Source organism: Brassica napus, chromosome C3 (assembly GCF_020379485.1).
Source record: "Brassica napus cultivar Da-Ae chromosome C3, Da-Ae, whole genome shotgun sequence".
In the NCBI taxonomy this organism is placed as follows: domain Eukaryota; kingdom Viridiplantae; phylum Streptophyta; class Magnoliopsida; order Brassicales; family Brassicaceae; genus Brassica; species Brassica napus.
Window position 1 is genome coordinate 21,491,973 of NC_063446.1, and position 17,651 is coordinate 21,509,623.

The window sequence follows — 17,651 nt, forward strand, 5'->3', positions numbered from 1 at the left end:
ATTTTCACCTCTATTATAGAGATCTTTATTTCAGAAGTAATTATAGAGGTCTACATCGGAGATGCTAATAGAGACATATTTTTTATTCACAAAATGATCCTTTAATTTTTTACTTTAATAATTATAACCAAAATAAATATTTTTAGTGAAAATATACCGTTTATATAAATATATAATCATACTTTTATTTACATAATAGTTTCTATAAAAATATTCAGTGTAAATAATATCATAATTTTTATGAATGTTAAACTAAATTGGGTTGGTTTTCAACTTTCACAAATAAAAAGTACTATTTGTAAAACTAGAAAAGAATATATCAAGAATATTTCTTTTTAGAGGAAGAAATAGATAAATACATTGGAGACAAATCCATCTCTATTATAGAGTTTTTCTATTTTAGAGAAAAAAATAGGAAGATACATTGGAGATGGTAATGTTACCGGCGTCATTGTACTAACTTTTCAACATTTCACTATTTTTAACTCAGAAATAGAAGTAATTTTTGTCTGTAATAAAACTCATAGGGATCAAGTGACCCCCTCCCTAAAGCTACATCCGCCACTGGTCACGACTCACGCGCAGGGCCGGCCTTGAGATTTTGGAGGTTGTAGGGTCTACAGACCGATGTTTTATTTGGCTTGACCTAGAACTGGCCCCGCTCATGCGCTCTAGACTTGTTATACTTATGAGCTCCTTAGTTTCATCTAACTCTACATCGTCCTTTTTCATTCGCTCTTCAGCAATGAGTACCATTTCAACAGCTTTAACGTTAGGTAACAAGGAATTGAAGAGTTGAGTGTTAACATGGCCCAGCCTTTTGAAGGATTGTCGTAAGCTTCCCCGCTCCTCGATTTCCTTGCTCACTGCATTAAGCAAACTTCACGGCATCAATGGCTTTCCCGAAACAATCTAAAACTTCTCCATGTCAATTCATTTTCTTGAAAGATGATTTAAACTTCCTCCAGGTTAAGTTAACTCCATCTTCCCGTGCAGACAGACTTATGAGAGATGCATACACAACCCGTTTTCTTCTTGGAGACTAAGAGCATGATTATTGCAGTTTATTAAGAGGGTTTTTAAATAAATTACATCATTTAATTAAAGCAAAAGTAAATTAAACTATAATATCTGATCTTTAATATGGACTTTTGGTGATCAATCCTTAAATTGAGAAAGAGCGCATGTGTCATTGAAAGAGCACTCAGCCCTCAATTTTGTTTATCGGTTACTCTTTGTCTTCTCCGGAGACGATGGCTCTCGTTCCCTGCAATTGTTTGTTCAATTGGTTTCCCTTGGATGAAGATCTGAGCTGGGTTTGTCTATACTTGGAAGATTGGTTTCCCTTGGATGAAGATCTGAGCTGGGTTTGTCTATACTTGGAAGATGAGAGTCATCCATCCACTCTCTCTCTCTCTCTCTCTCTCTCTCTGTCTCTCCTCTCTCCTCAGAGAGGAGATCTCTCTCTCTCTCGAGAGAGAGATCTCTCTCTCTCTCCCTCTCTCTCTCGAGGAGAGGAGAGAGAGAGAGAGACGAGAAGAGAGAGAGAGAGAGAGAGAGAGAGCTCTCTCTCTCGCTCTCTCTCTCTCTCTCTCTCTCCTCTCAGATCTCCTCTCTCCTCTCTCCTCTCTCTCTCTCTCTCTAGAAGAGAGAGAGCTCTCTCTCTCTCTCTCTCCTCTCCCTCTCTCTCTCTCTCTCTCTCTCTCTCTTCTCTCTCCTCTCGTCTCTCTCTCTCTCCTCTCTCTCTCTCTCTCTCTCTCTCCTCTCTCTCTCTCTCTCTCTCTCTCTCTCTCTCTCTCTCTCTCTCTCTCTCTCTCTCTCTCTCTCTCTCTCTCTCTCTCTCTCTCTCTCTCTCTCTCTCTCTCTCTCTCTCTCTCTCTCTCTCTCTCTCTCTCTCTCTCTCTCAGATTGACAATACGAATCGAGAAAAAGTAATCAGGGTTCGCTTCTATTTCGATTGATTTGCTTGATTTCGCGCCACAGAGAGAGGTCTGATGAATGTGAACCACTTGAGAAGAGTTGTTTGACAGAAGAACATGAGAAATATTTGTCTGATGGTAGCCAAAGTAGTAAGAAGAGAATAAGGGACGCTTCTCCTTCTGTTGAGAGTAATATCAAAGGTTTGTGTTTATTATTCTCTTAACTAGATGAATTTCATTTTTAAAACTCTATTGTAATTTTCTGAAGATGGTTCATTTAATCATTTGCAGCTACGCCTGTAACTGGTAATCCTCTACGGATACGCTTTGTCTTCAAGAAGCTGAGGTTGTTGTTCCTCAAGTCCCTCAAGAGGATCGTGATGAGAATCTGCTCCCAGCTTCTCTTGATAGTGACAAGACTGCACTTCTTTCTGAATCAAAGAAGAAAAAGAAACATAAGACAAGCAAAGAATCCCGGTACAGTTCACTGTTTGATGAACCTGTTCTTCCTTGTCTCTCCATTGAAGAAGACAGTAGCAACAGCGATGACTGGCTTCTTGGTACTAGGTGGCAAGAGAATGTTTCTACCAAGTCTACTATGAATGAAGACATGGTCATGAACTTGCAGAAGCCGGGGGAATCCTGTTTTCCTAGTTCTCAGCTTTTGTCTGAAGTAGGAATTTTTTCATTGCCATACACAGTCCTGTTCTAGGTCCAACATAATTGTTTTGTTCTTTCTCAGCTTAGGCTAGGCCTTAACTTGTACAGTTCCACGAATTGTGTAACAACCACAAAGATAAGTAATACTTGAATAAGTAATACTTGAATGATCTCCCTATTTTGACACTAATCTTGTTCTACTTTTTTCAAAGTCTGGCAAACTTTAAAGAAAAAATTCCAACAACCGTGAACTCTAAAGGATTCACCAGCAAAGAGTAAAAGACACAACAACACAGCTTGTTTTAGCAACTATACAAAAAGCTACTGGAAAATGTCTCTCTTCACTGGTGGAATTGTCATATAGTAAAATGAGGACGAATCAAATAGTCGAGATCATCTTCTTCTTCCTTTTGTTTACTTCCTAGTCCTTAGAGATCACGCTACGGTTCTTGTTTCTTTTCTTCTTCTGCTTTGGTGGCTGAAGCACCACTTTTATGGCTGCATGAAACACTGCCTTCACATTCTGTACAATCCAAAAACCTTTAGTCAGAGTCTATGCAAACATAGGAACCAGGACAAGTGATTCTTATAATGTCTACCTGCTGTGTCTTGGAACTACATTCAATGTAGACCGAAAATCCAATCAGTTTATTCAGTTCCTCTCCCTGCTCAATTCTTAATAACATTAGACCCTTTTGTTTTCATCAAGAACATGGCATTCATGGCGAAACTATGCATTCTGAAGACAATACCTGATGTGTAGTTATTGGTAGTGCACCAGGATGATCTATGAAGAATTGCTTGTCATCTCGAAGGTCTGTAAATACCAATAATCTCCCATGTCATTCAAAATCATGTAAGAATAACTTGGAAAACCAAAGAACATATATAGTTTTATCTTTTAATATGTTTTATTTAATAAATAAATTTTACCTTTAATCAAACTAAATTTTTTTTTAAGAACACTTAGTTAAGAAACTACCATTGAACCACACAATCGAATAGTTTCTTAACTAGAGTTCTTAAGTAAATTTAAATACTTGAATAATTATTAAGAAACCCATTATCTGTCAGAGCATGATTATCCGGGGTACTTAGTGTGTTTCTTAGTGCGTGGACCCAAGGTTCGGTTACAAAAACTACTAATTAAGAACCGATCTTACTGAGTTTCTTACACTGTTCGTGGGCTCCACTGATTCGTGGCGGCCCGCGATTGGTTTGTTTTTCAATTTTTTTTTTTTTTTAAATATGAGTTTTTTATGGATAATCTCTCATGCTCTAATTTCCCCATCTAGTTTGGCCTTTTCGAGATTTTCAGTCTTGGTATAAATGCTTGGCGGCGCTTTAAGCAGCCGCTTAAAACTCTTAGAAGAACATTGCAAATATTAAGTATAAATGGTTATCATCTAAACTTATTACAAACTGCTCAAAAGCTTATGGCTTAATCCAGTTATTACGACAAACAGTGGAATGATATTACAGCATTATATCTTGGGACCAAGAAACTGCTAAAAAATGTCTTTATCAATCAGTGTTGTTCTTCTTCTGCTTTTTCAAAGCTTTCAATGAGAGATTTCGAGACATCAAGAGCTGTTGTTTCCTCTTCTTCTTGTCCATAATCGATTTCATCAAAAGGGGATGAGAAATCTAAGCATAAACCTTGGACGACTTGTTCATAAGAAGCAGAGAGATCTTCAGATGTGATCTGATGGTACTCCACCATCTGGCGCAGACACTGATTCTCTCTAACCAAATTCGCGTTTTCGTTGGCTAACCTAGCTTTCTCCGTAAGCAACACCTCTAATTGCAGCCTCACCTATAATCAAAAATCATCATCAGATAAAAAACAGAGCAGAAAACAGAACATGAAACAGAGCATGAAACAGAGCATTTTTGGAGGTTGTACGGTACCAGATCATCTTCTTCAGGTCTAACGCTTTTCACAAACCCATCTCTGAGTCTTTTGTTCTCTTCTTCAAGCAATCCACAACGTTCTTGGATGAAACTCAGGTCGGATTTTATGGATTTAAGCTCTCTTGCAAGCGAATTTGCTTTAGCTGCCATTGATATCGCAATCTGCATGAAACAAACATTCAATCTTTGTATAAAAGAAGTATAAGAAAACAGAGAGACTTTAAACAGTGAGTGAGTCTTTACGTTTTTAGCTCTTTTCATGATCTTCCTCTCCTTAGGTCTCTTCTCATCTTCATCCGATGAATCTTCTTTGAACTCAGCATCAGAGTCATGTTTCCTCTTCTTCCCTTTACTCTCTTCTTCTTCTTCCTCCTCTCTCTGTTGTTGTATCTGATCAGCTTTGAGATTGGAGTGGAATATCTCAGACAATGTAGGCGGCTTAGCTAGTTCTCTAACTCCCTGAGTTTACAGAAACACAATGTATCATCAAGAAATGAACAATCCTAGCTTGTTATCTAAATTGTAATGGGTTTTAAGTTTTACCTGAAGAGCATTGTCGAGATTACTCGAAAGCTGAGACAGAGTATGAGCAACAGAGTCAAACCCTTTAAGCAAAAGCATTGAATCACTCTTCAACCTCTTTGCTCTCTCTGACTCTCCAACAGTCTTTTGAGCTACCAATGGGGAACTGGTGATGGGTTTGTGGTCTTTGCTCTTTTCATCGAGAAGAACATCTATCCTGTTACGAAGACTGCTCCAGAGACGCTTGTCAGAGGATGGAGTAAGCGATTGAGGCGGAGACTCTAAAGAAGTTTCAGAAACCATTATCAAGCTTCCACTTTCCTGTTAAAAACAGAGATGATTTCATGAAACAATCTTCAATTTTGAATCATACCCAATTTTCATAACAGAGAAAAAATTACCTTGTTAGTATGATTAGGTGATGGAGTTTGTACAGAAGCAGCCATTGTGATGGAGGTAGAGAGAGAGAGATGTAACGGCTAGTTTATTGAAGATGAGGGAGAGATCAATCAAAGAAGAGAGATTTAAATGGGATCTCGAGAGTTGCCCCAACGTTCTGATTTTCTAACTCATTTTGTTTTTTTATCTATTTTATATATTTAAATAATCAATAAATGGACAAGAGTAGATGAGATCGAACAAGAAGTGGGGCTTGGTCGACGACTGACTTTCACAAAAAGTATCTACCTAGAGATGTATTGTGTAGGTCCTACTTTTCGAGTCCAACGGCTGTGTTTCTAGATTCTTTGCTCTATTTTTTACATGGTCGGGTCTAAACTAAACATCTACTGTTTGAGTCCAAAAATAGGTCTTTCAAACTGAATTCATTTGGACTTTACATATTTTGGGCCTAATTTGAGATAAGATGGATCCAAAAAACCTAAAACTTTACCTACTAGTTTAGAAAATGTCATTTTTTTAAGAATCATTCTTGTACTGATATACCCACATATAAAAATTTTAAAATTTAAATTATATATATTTTTTTTAGATTTTATTATTTTCTTACAATATTTAATTTCAAATTTTGATTTAATTATTTGTAGAAATTAAGATAAATAAATAGTTTTTGAAAAATTTAAATTTAATTTTAGTTTTAGAAAGATATTTTTATCTATTTTTTGTTAAAATGTATTAAATCAAATTTTATAAAATTAAAAGAAAATCTTGTAGGTTTATAATTTTTTTATACAACAGAAGGCTTTAGGTATATAACTATCATAAAACTAAATAATATTTTCAAAAATTGTAAATATTATAAAGAAACTAATGGTATTAGACTTAGAAAATTATATATTTTTTAAAAAAAACTGCATAAAATTTTGAAGAATGGTTCTGGTAATAAAAATTATATAGTTGCAAAAAATAATTAAATAATATTTCAAAAGAATGTAAAATATTATTATATTTCTACTATTATATTATTTATTGTTATATTAATGATGACACACAAATTATTATCATATTTTTTTAAAACTACTAAAATATAAATCCAGATTAAATATAAATGTTCATGTCACAGTTAATTTATGTGAGTTAGGCCTGGAACTTTTATCCGAGATCCGGATTCGATCCGTGATCCGATCCGGATCCGATCCGAAAATCTGGATATCCGAAGAGGCCGAATCCGGATCCGGATAGTAAAATGTTGGATCCATCAAAGCAGAATCCGGATCCGGATATCTTGATTTTTTAGTCCGGATATCCGGATCCGTAAATTTTATTAATAACTATTTCAAAAATAGTAATATCTATATATAAAAACTAATTTTATTTAATATATTTTCATTTTTATAATAGTATATATAAATTTTATGTAAATTTTGTAATATTATACATAGAAATAATTAAAAACATTATATATTTTTTATTTTTAAATTTTTGTTAATATTTTATATATATTAATATTATTTTTTCTTTATTTTAAGGATCCAAATCCGGATCCGGATATCCGCTGGATATTATAATTTTTAGAAGGATATCCGATACCCGGATATCCGCGAACCCCAGATCCGGATAAGGATAGTAAAATTATGGATCCGCCGGATAAGGATTCGGATCCGGATATCTTAAAATTGCCCGGATACCCGATCTGTCCCAGGCCTAATGTGAGTCATGTCATCATTATTAATATGTCATGCCATTTATTAAAAATCAATGCGGTGATAACTAGGCCTGGAACTTTTATCCGAGATCTGGATTCGATCTGTGATCCGATCCAGATCCGATTCGAAAATCTGGATATCCGAAGAGGCCGAATCCGGATCCGGATAGTAAAATGTTGGATCCATCAAAGCCGAATCCGGATCCGGATATCTTGATTTTTTAGTCCGGATATCCGGATCCGTAAATTTTATTAATAACTATTTCAAAAATAGTAATATCTATATATAAAAGCTAATTTTATTTAACATATTTTCATTTTTATAATAGTATATATAAATTTTATGTAAATTTTGTAATATTATACATAGAAATAATTAAAAACATTATATATTTTTTATTTTTAAATTTTTGTTAATATTTTATATATATTAATATTATTTTTTCTTTATTTTAAGGATCCAAATCCGGATCCGGATATCCGCTGGATATTACAATTTTTAGAAGGATATCCGATACCCGGATATCCGCGAACCCCGGATCCGGATAAGGATAGTAAAATTATGGATCCGCCGGATAAGGATCTGGATCCGGATATCTTAAAATTGCCCGGATATCCGATCCGTCCCAGGCCTAGTGATAACAAGCAAATGACGTTTCAAATAGTATCCAGGGGATTTTAATATTATGAGCCAAACTATAGCCAATCAAATATGGAAAATACGAAAATATTTTACTATTTGAATATTATAAGAGTCACATGATAAATGCATGGGGATTGGGGTCCTCTGTAGGCTCCGGGTCTGGTCATGTTGGATTCAGGCCCTTCACATCTTAGATATTTAAATCCAATAGAATAATTAGAATTTTTCGGTTCGGGCTCGGTTCGGGTCATGTCGGGTCCGGATCTTAGATAGTTGGACTCAATTAGGTAATTAAAATTTGTATGTTCGCGTTTGGCTCGGTTCCGGGTCGGGTTTCAGTTCGGGTCATGTCGGATCCGGCCCAAAAAAATACCCCAAACACATAAAAATACCTGAAAATATTCGAAAATATCCGAAATTTACCCAAAAATCTTACCCGAAATATTATCTGATTATCCGAATTATATTTTTGAAAATTTAAAATTTTACCTGAAATCCAAAACCATACCTGAAACCGCAAATCTGAAAATTTAAAAAATACCAATAATGCAAAAAATATATTGAAACACCATATATACCCCATGTTCGGGACTACGCTATGCGCTAGTTGGGCGGTCGGTATGGGCCTAGCGAGTTAGTGAAAAATCGGGGAGTAATCGGAGTACACGCGGGAATTAGTTTACGTTTATATATGTATAAATATTAAATATGAAAGAAAGGTACAATAGGATTAGTTAGCTTAGTTGGTAAGTCTTAGTGCCATACCTTAATTAACCCAAGTTTGAAGCCCGTGCACTCTTGCTTTTCTTATATTTTTCTTTCTTCTAAGTGAAAGGCAACTTTGTAATTTATTTTATCATCTTTCCTCTTAACCTATGAGGTTTCTTGCTCAGAAATGACATCTTTCACTCTTTTCTCTAGTTTTATATTCGTTTTGTTTAATAACTCATAGATTTAGGTTAGATTTGAAAAAAATGGAATTTAGTTACATAAACAAGTTGAAAATAGTCGCCGCGTTTCACTATTACGTGGAGTCTCTGTCGAAAACTCGGTTTCCCGCCTTGGTCCTCCGATTTGCTCCATATCATCGACCACCGCCTACTCGTCCGATTAACCGGCTACCCCCCCCCCCTCGCGTTTTCGAACAGGGCAAATACCTAATATATACTAGAAGTTTTGGGTATTTCGGGTATCCCATCAGGTTTCGAATTCGGGTTGGGTACAAGATCCGCGAGACCCATGGGTCCTCCACAACAAGACCTAATAGGGTAAAAATATCGGTTTTAGTTCCTACCCGAACCAGAATTTACCAGATAAAATGCCCATGCTTGTGATAAATTTGACAAGTGTGTCTTCTTTCTCATTTAAAACATGTTTTTTAAACATACGTGAAATGTTGACTGTGTTGACCACAAGTTTTTTTTCCTCTACAATTAATTTTAATTTACATTTGATTACTTAAATTTTGTTAAATTTGATTTGTTTATAATATGATTTTAAAGCATATGAAAAACACTCTTGTTAAAGAAAAATGTTTAACTAATTTTATATTTGAAGACGAAAAGCTCAAACCAATTTTTATGAAAATTTAGATGTTTTATAGTGGTGAACATGTCAAATATAACATTATAACTATTACTAGGTTAAGATATGCGCCTTGCGCAGGATCAACATTATATATATATATTATTTTATGTATTAAATATTTTTACATATTATTAAATAATAAATATATATTAAATAATTAAAAGTTAGTAACTATTAAATATATAATTAAATTGATGTGAACATATAAATCAATTTTATTAATCCAAAAAATATTTTTTTATATTTGATAGGATATGTTATTAAATTTAAATGATACTAACATAGATAATATATTTTAGTATATTTTTAATGTTAATGTCTATTAAATTATGATTTCCACTCATATAGTTTTTTTGATCATTTGTATCTTTTTTAGAAAAAAATTAAATTATTGATAACAAAATTTTCATTGTGGGATTAATAGTTTTAGTCATTTATAATTTAAAAACAAATAAGTTGTCAATGATCGTTCAAAAATTTTATCAAAAAAAATGTTCAAAGTAAATTTTGAAGCTAAAATATTGTATTTTATATGGTTTATAGTTTAATTTAAAACGATATATATATATATATATATATATTAATCTTAATAATTAATTAAATTAGAATTTTTACTTATATTATTTTTGTAATCATTTGTATTTTGTCATAATAAAAATTTTAAATCATGGATCATAAAATTTGAATGTGAGACTTTTAACAGTTTTAGTAATTTATAGCCGTTTGTAAAAATTCAAAATATAACATATACATAAAAATCTATATTTTTATTATATGGTTATTGTGGTTGTTTAATTTATTTAATAGTTTAAAATTAAACAAATATGATAGAAGATACGCTATTTTTTATCATATCTTTATTATTCAAAATCATTAATTGACATATATACTTTAGCCACATTAGACAATTCCGTAAATTTTATTTAAGGAAATAATAAAGTATATTAATGATGAATTTATTGCTAGTTTAATAAAATACTTATTATATAATTAGATGGACTAACATATTTCTCTAATGATTCTAAGAATCATTATAGTGATGACATGTGGCTACAAAAAAATATTGTAATGATTGTCAAATAATATATTGGGGATTTTGAAAAGACCAAAAAATTCTACCTATTCAGAGTCGGACCGAGCTTTGAAATATAGGCCTAATATTTTTACAAAACTTACTAGACCAGAATTAAATATCAATAAGTTTTGTGGGTTTTGGGTTGGGGTGGGCCAACCTAATTGATACCCCAAATCTAAACTTTTTCACCATATCAATTTAATTTTTTTGGTCATATGTTGAGTTAAATTAAAATATAGAAATCTCAGTTTAAAACTATATTAATATTTATTTTCTCAATTATTTCAATTATATTAATCTTAGTTTAGAACTATATTAATAAAGATCTCAATTATATTTTTTGCTAGCTTGCGTAAAATCTCAGTTTATTAATATTTATTACTTATATAACATATATTAATAATTTAATTATAAAATATTTTAAGAATTCTAAAAATTCAACAAAATTTCTCAAATAAAAATGTCGCCCTAGATTTTTCAAATTGTGAAATACTTTTCAACAGATATTTATTATCAATTTATATTTAAATTTTAAAATACAATATATTTTTTTGTTAAAAAGAAAACCTTCCAATTTAGATGTTATAAGCTTCTAAAATCGCACATTTAGTTTTTCATTTAGTTATATGTCAATATCTAATAAATAACTCAGAAAATATATGCAAGCTATATGAATATCATATAACCATGATATCAAACTCGCTTCTAAAATCACAAATATAATTTTTTTATTTAGTTACATGTCAATGTCTGATAAATGATTCAGAATATATGAATATCATATAACTATGATATCAAACTCTGAAATTTTGTTTGAAAGAAGATTTTTAATCCACTGGACTACAATAACATTTGCAAAAATATCACATCCTAATGCAATAGTTTTGAAATTGAGATACCTAAACATTATGATCAGCTATATTATGCAACTTCCTGATTTTACATTAAACAAATATGCTCATATTAGATTTTTTAACACGTTAAGTTAGCGACTAGTGTTGTTATACCCATTCACATCCAGTAGCCCAGTATATTTCTTTTATATCTAGGAATATAAAATACATCACATTTAGGCATTTTTAGTTCATAATTCTGAGCATTAAACGCTATACACAGTCTTGTTCACAGTGGAGGTCTCTCCAACGAGATATACCCAAATTTGCCCTTGCGAAAATCCGACAGTATTCTAAATGCAGCCTGATGACTATCCCCACCAAACAAATCAAGACCAAGCGTCTTCACAAATCTGCAAAAGAGAGAGAGCATAGAATCAAGAAAAAGCCATAATGAACATTAGTTACCAACAAAAGAAAATGAGATCTTGTTGTGAATAAGTTTTCATTACTTTTTACCGCAGCCTCCCTCCAGCTGAATCTTATACCGGTTGTAAAGAGCCCTTGAGCCTACTTCAGGAATCCGTGCTAGCATCTGCACAAGGATTCCAGCAACATCAATGAAGTCGTAAGCTTTCTCTCCAATGTCATCGCAAATAGCAAGCTTTATAGCAGCTGCTTGATCATCAATACGCATAGGAAGCATTCCTGGTGAATCTAACAGATCGAGACCATCCCCAAGCTTCACCCATCTGTTTTACAGTATGATATGAGAAACGACCAGTGACAAAAATTAAGACAGTGATCTTGAATATGTTAAAGACAGAGTGTTTATTACTTCATCTCTCTAGTTACACCTGGTCTTGGTGCTGCTGCGCAGATTTTGCGCTTTAATAGACGATTGATCAAAGATGACTTTCCAACATTTGGGTATCCAATGATTCCAGCTCTTACCTGCATAATATGAAGTATACTTAAAACCAATGTTCAGGAAATTGCTAGGCAATAGTTAGGTGTTCGAGAGAAGACAGAAAGATTATTCAGGGTTTAAATTATTTGTATATTGATTATATATCTTATATTTTATATTAGATATTTTAAGTTTTTGCGTTTTATTAAAAAAATTACTTTGATGAAATATTTAAAAATTAGATATACTAAAAAGATAAAAAAAAATGGAGGGGAAAAAATCATCCCTTGTTTAATGACAAATTGATAGTGAATATGATATACTTAAATTAGTCCTAATCCACTTTGATGTTACTTAATTTAACCGATTTAGATAGGTTTAAACCGATTTGAGCAACATAAATCATACTTTTTTTAAACCGTTTCAGTTATGATCGATTTGTCACTTAGGTGCTGCCAAGACCCATTTTAGAACATTGCATAAAACTAAAACTATATACATAGTGCAACAGAGAATAATAGATAAACAGAGGTACATTTACTCACTGGCCTAGGGAGAAGACCCTTCTCTCGTCGTTTCCCATTTACATCACCTGCTAAGCTTTTTGCTAACCGACCTAGCTTCATAGCTCCCTGTAACCATCACTCAAAGAGATATTATTAAACCAAACAGTTCCAAAAAAAAAAGCTAAAGTAAAAGATTAAACTTGTAGAAAAGCATACCATCCCAAGTTTGCCATTAGTGAAAATGACCTTTATCCCTTGCTTTGCAAAGTATCTAGCCCAATCATTTCGATCCTCAGTAGAGATCATATCTTCTCTGTTCAACACCAATATCCGTTTCCTATTCCCAAGCCACGCATCCATCTACAACAAACACACACCACGTAAATGATTTCCAAAAGGAGTATGTTAGCGACAGAAAGAAGTAGGTTCCACAAGACTTAACTTTCCACTACAGAACAGATGATTCAAAAAGAATCCAAAACTCATCTATATGTGTCTCTCTAGTCTGATGAAAGGCGGCTAAAGATACAAACCTTTGGATGAGTTGTGGATAAGGGTATTCTTGCATCTCTAACTTCAATCACAACATCCATTAGCTTAAGCTGTTCCCTAAGTTCCTTTTCAGTTTTCATTATGTGTCCTGGATACCACTGTAGTAAAAACACAACCCAACAAAGTTCATAACTTTACAAGAAAAAAAAAAAAAGAAAAATTTAATCAATCCATTACCTGAACAGGACGTAACGCTCTAGTCCATAGTCGAATATCAGATTCAAGATTCATCCAATCAATTTCCTCTTCATTTGCCTCTAACGTGAAACCCTTTGAATCATTCTTTCTTGTAACATCCAAAGTCGAATCCTTTCCTCCAATAATCTGATAAAAGCTGCGAAATTTAGATTGACAATTGAAGAGGAGAAAGTAGAGTTAATGAAGATGTTTGCCTGAATTGGTGGACGGGAGGAGTTGGCCGTGGGAGGAGAAGCGGAGACTGCGAGTGTGGAGTTTCGGAAGGTACGACGGTGAACGAAGTGGGTTAAGTTCGCCGGAGAAGGAGACGGCGATGGAGATAACTGTGCAAACATGGCTGACTATACATTACAGATTAACAAAAGGACAAAACTAAAACCTCTTATCCCCTTCAGACATCTCTTGGGCTTGATTCGAGACTATGGGCTTTGCCTATTTTAGGCTTTTTAGTATGTTAAGATAGGCCCATTTATTTACGAGCGTCGATTAGTCTGATCTCCATTTATATATCGAGACTCGAGTAATGGCCGACGAATGTTTTTTTTTTTTTGTAAAAAAAAAGTGATTTTACCTCATCGCCAAAAACTCAAACATTGTAAATACTCTTCCATTGTGAACTGAATCCAAATGACGATAATCGTTGGTTGGCCAACAAATGTTCTAAACATAAAATTAGGAAAAGTATAATATGCAAAAATTTAAACTAAAAAATATAGGCTCCATTGGTAACGACTTTCGCTTTAGACTTTCGATTTAGGATTATGGCGGTAGAGATTTTGGCTTTACAGACTTTGACTGTTAGATTAAGTGTATATATATAAAGAATATTAATAGATTGGAATATAGAATTTGTGAATATTGCGTTAGTATTTTTTTTAATGATGTTTAATTATATTAGTAATGAAAAAAAAAAATATATATATATATATATATATGTATATATATGACATCGAAGATAATGCAATATAGATCATAAAAGAACAAGAAAAAAAATTACTCACTAAAAATATTTATGATAAAATTAATATATATTTGTATAAAAGTTATATAGTTATCGAAGAATTAAAATTTTAGAAAAAAAGAAAAAAAAAATTGTCGTAAAAATCATGTTTAATTGGTTTTAGAGAATACAACATGAACAAGGAGAGATAAACCTAAAAAACAATTGCTGTGAAAAATCTGATTGGTAAAATTTATATTTTAAATACTTTATAGTTCTCTAAAGCCTTTGAAAACCCTAACGCCAATCGGATCCATAGAAGCGACTTCAAAAAATTGAAAATTAACATGGTTAGAAGTAAGAAATAAAACAAGTTTCTAAAATATTTGGGTAACATAAACTCATTCTTGGAAACCCACTAAAATCCTAGATTATCTGACGTGAGTTTAAAAGATAAGAAATTTAAATCTTGTTGAAAGATGTGTACTATTTAAATAAAAATTAATTTAACATAATACGAAATTTTCTTAGTGGATTTTCTCTAGCGGATGTATATATTTCTAATAACTATATAAATTGATTTAAAGGAGAACATTTTCAAAAATACTTTATTCATTAAATGGACTCTTATATTCTTATATATATAATAAATAATTATTTAAATAAATAAAAAAAATAAAATAAGAAAAATAATTTTTTTTAGATATTTTATGTTTTCGAATTATAATTTTTCAAATTCAAACTTTTTTATAAATTTTTTTTTTGCATTTTTTTTCAACGTTTTTTTTTTTGAAAATCAAAAATTATGTTTGAAACTATTTTTATATTTTTTAAGTATTTATTTATAGATTTATTAGAATCTTAAATTTTACCCCTCAACTCTAAATCCTAGGTCTAAATTAATTAACCATAAAGGTATAAATGTCTTTTACCTTTCATTAAAAATGAAGGTAAAAGTGGTACTATGAATGTGGTATTTTGTGACAATTTATATCTTTTATGTATTTTATAGATGTTCTTATAAATTTAATTTTTACATTTAAATTTAGATAAATATTTAAATAAAAACAAAGAAAAATATTTTAATAATATTAAAAATATTACAATTATACTTATTTTCAGGTAAACTTGATCCCCAACTTTCAATATCTCAAAATGGCAGTAACGAAAATATTTAGTTTCAACAATTTGTAGCTCGTAATCTACAAATAAAAGATAAAAAGTTCATTTATCACTTCAAATGCACTATTTGGTCATATATGGAATCATTATGAATAATAATAATAATAATAATTATTTATTTTAGAAAAGATGATTTTGTTTGTAAGTTTTTTATTTATATGTAGTTTTCTATTAAAAAAGCAATAATTTATTAATAAGTATTGTTTATAATATTTACCGTATGTCTTCGGTTGTTATAAAAGTTATATGATTTTATTTAATTTTTGTCTAAGTAAAGACTATAATGTAAAAAATTTAAGGTGTATTTTAAGATTTACTGGAGAAGAACATCTTCAAACCTGAAATATAAAGTTTAGTAAATTTCAGATATAAAGTTGTTCCTGGAGATGCTTACAGATGATTTTAGATTGATATCAAAATTAACCAAACGTACTTTACCAAAAAATAATAGAAAAAAATAACCTAACGTTTACACAATCTTGAAACATAGCCTGCGAGCCGAGCCACTATACTTCCAGAATCAAAGGCCGTAAGGTCTTTTTCCCTAGAGCAATCTTTAATCTAACTTAGCTTTTATGGCGAACATAATTTTTTTTTTTTGTAAAATGTTAAATTTTATACCGTTTTTGTTTGACGCAGAAATTATACAGAAACAAATAGCAGAAAATGAAATGGGACTACCACAACACCGAAAAGAAAAAAGAAAACACGATAGCAACAATCAGAAACTACACCACTAGAACCCATTCGATCAGAGCAAGTCTATCTTCGGGTTCAGATTGCGATGAACCATCACACAAGAGTCGCATTGTCGAGTCAATCAAAGTTGCCACGAGCTACAGAGATTTGGCCCATCCTCAAAACCCACTTTGCTCCTACAAATTCCTTAATGTTCTGACTTTGCTAACCTGCAAAATAGCACAAACACCACTAACTCCCGAGAAGGCACCAGTGAATGCATTCATAATGGATAACTCGGCCCGGTAAAAACCGGAGATCTTGGATAAAGGCGCAGCCGTATGCCTCAACTGCTCCGATCTAGCCACGACCTTTGCCGCATGGATAGCTACTCCGCACTACCGCACGAGGAATCCATTCATTCACCGGAGACACCCACGATTGAGAGTGACGCTGCTCACATAGGCACAAAATAAAGGCTACTGCTTACCAAAGAGACCAGACAACAGAGCTCCTCAAGCTGTAAACCGCTCTTATTTGGAAAAGAGAGAGACAACAGAGCTTGCCACATCACCGGACCATGAACGAGAGAATCGAGTCTGCAACCCTTCTGAGCAAATCCCAAGTAAACCGAAAAGGTAGACAGGGAAAGTCATAAAGAAGCAGATCAACTACACGCGCCGCCACCGAGTTCAAACATGCGCCTACTGAACCCAACTCGCCCCCGAATCAATCGCAGCAGACCCAACATCGCACATGTTGAGAAAGGCTTGACCACTTCCTGCAAAAAGCAGAGCCCAACCCCCGAGACTTCCAACAAGAGCTAGATCCGTAGACGACATCATAGCCACATGCCCCATAGATCTGACAGAGTTGAAGCCTTACCGACGACCACACGCTATCACTCTCAGAGCAGAACTCCCTAAGTCTTAGATGGCCACAGTAAGCTCCGAAAGCAGGGAGTCAACGAGCCAGACAGAGTAGTCCTCAAACTCGCCAAAGCTCACCTCCTCGCTGATGGAGCATTGGAGAACAGCCCCCAAGCCTAAACGAAAACAGAACTATTTACCTGGAAAATTTTGCAGAAACAGACGCCAGAGAATGGGAGGACAACCGCCGTGAGGACACTGCGAGAAACCAACCAACCATTGCGGACAGATCTGAGCCCGAGTAAGAAGAACTGCACTCGTCACACATCGAAGAAGAAACAGAGGGAGGAAACGACGACACATAAGAGAAAAAGGAGGAGACCAGCGGTGGAGCTGCGGTAGCCTCCCTAGCTGCCGGTCTCAGATCTAGGGTTTTGAGATGAGTTGTAACGGGAGATGTCGAGAGGGAGAGAAAAGAAGAGAGAAGCGTTTTTAACGTCCGAAATTTTTTCAAAATATTTCTTCAACAGAAATTATTTTGTTACCTTAAATCTTTATA

General features: G+C 33.1%; 2 protein-coding genes, 1 long non-coding RNA gene and 1 pseudogene across 3 annotated transcripts; 1 reads left to right on the forward strand and 3 right to left on the reverse strand.

The window, feature by feature from the left end:
* The first annotated feature begins 1,912 nt into the window (after positions 1-1,912).
* Positions 1,913-2,740, forward strand: LOC106388589 (annotated as a pseudogene).
* A 1,211-nt stretch (positions 2,741-3,951) lies between these two features.
* Positions 3,952-5,613, reverse strand: LOC106385591. The gene is made up of 5 exons (XM_013825502.3): positions 5,417-5,613; positions 5,037-5,336; positions 4,737-4,952; positions 4,491-4,655; positions 3,952-4,395 (listed from the first exon to the last, which is right to left on the reverse strand). Exons 1-5 carry the CDS (start codon positions 5,459-5,461, stop codon positions 4,108-4,110), a joined length of 1,014 nt encoding a protein of 337 aa, XP_013680956.2. The 5' UTR covers positions 5,462-5,613; the 3' UTR covers positions 3,952-4,107.
* Positions 5,614-11,445: 5,832 nt separating this feature from the next.
* Positions 11,446-13,882, reverse strand: LOC106388590 (DAR GTPase 3, chloroplastic). Its single transcript, XM_013828692.3, has 8 exons — positions 13,618-13,882; positions 13,403-13,549; positions 13,207-13,323; positions 12,890-13,033; positions 12,713-12,799; positions 12,096-12,211; positions 11,770-12,009; positions 11,446-11,670 (listed from the first exon to the last, which is right to left on the reverse strand). Exons 1-8 carry the CDS (start codon positions 13,756-13,758, stop codon positions 11,547-11,549), a joined length of 1,116 nt encoding a protein of 371 aa, XP_013684146.2. The 5' UTR covers positions 13,759-13,882; the 3' UTR covers positions 11,446-11,546.
* A 2,238-nt stretch (positions 13,883-16,120) lies between these two features.
* LOC125583684 lies at positions 16,121-17,651 on the reverse strand. The gene is made up of 2 exons (XR_007320726.1): positions 17,293-17,651; positions 16,121-16,453 (listed from the first exon to the last, which is right to left on the reverse strand). It is a non-coding gene; the product is annotated as an uncharacterized LOC125583684 (long non-coding RNA).

Excerpts from the sequence above, each read along its gene's own strand:
- LOC106385591 (XM_013825502.3), bottom strand. The coding sequence starts at position 5,461 with ATGGCTGCTTCTGTACAAACTCCATCACCTAATCATACTAACAAG. Across the intron at positions 4,953-5,036 it reads ATCTCGACAATGCTCTTCAG|GGAGTTAGAGAACTAGCTAA; the intron begins GTAAAACTTAAA and ends CTGTAAACTCAG. Across the intron at positions 4,396-4,490 it reads GACCTGAAGAAGATGATCTG|GTGAGGCTGCAATTAGAGGT; the intron begins GTACCGTACAAC and ends TTTTGATTATAG.
- LOC106388590 (XM_013828692.3), bottom strand. The coding sequence starts at position 13,758 with ATGTTTGCACAGTTATCTCCATCGCCGTCTCCTTCTCCGGCGAACTTA. Across the intron at positions 13,034-13,206 it reads TATCCACAACTCATCCAAAG|ATGGATGCGTGGCTTGGGAA; the intron begins GTTTGTATCTTT and ends TGTTTGTTGTAG. Across the intron at positions 11,671-11,769 it reads GAGGGAGGCTGCGGTAAAAA|ATTTGTGAAGACGCTTGGTC; the intron begins GTAATGAAAACT and ends TCTCTTTTGCAG.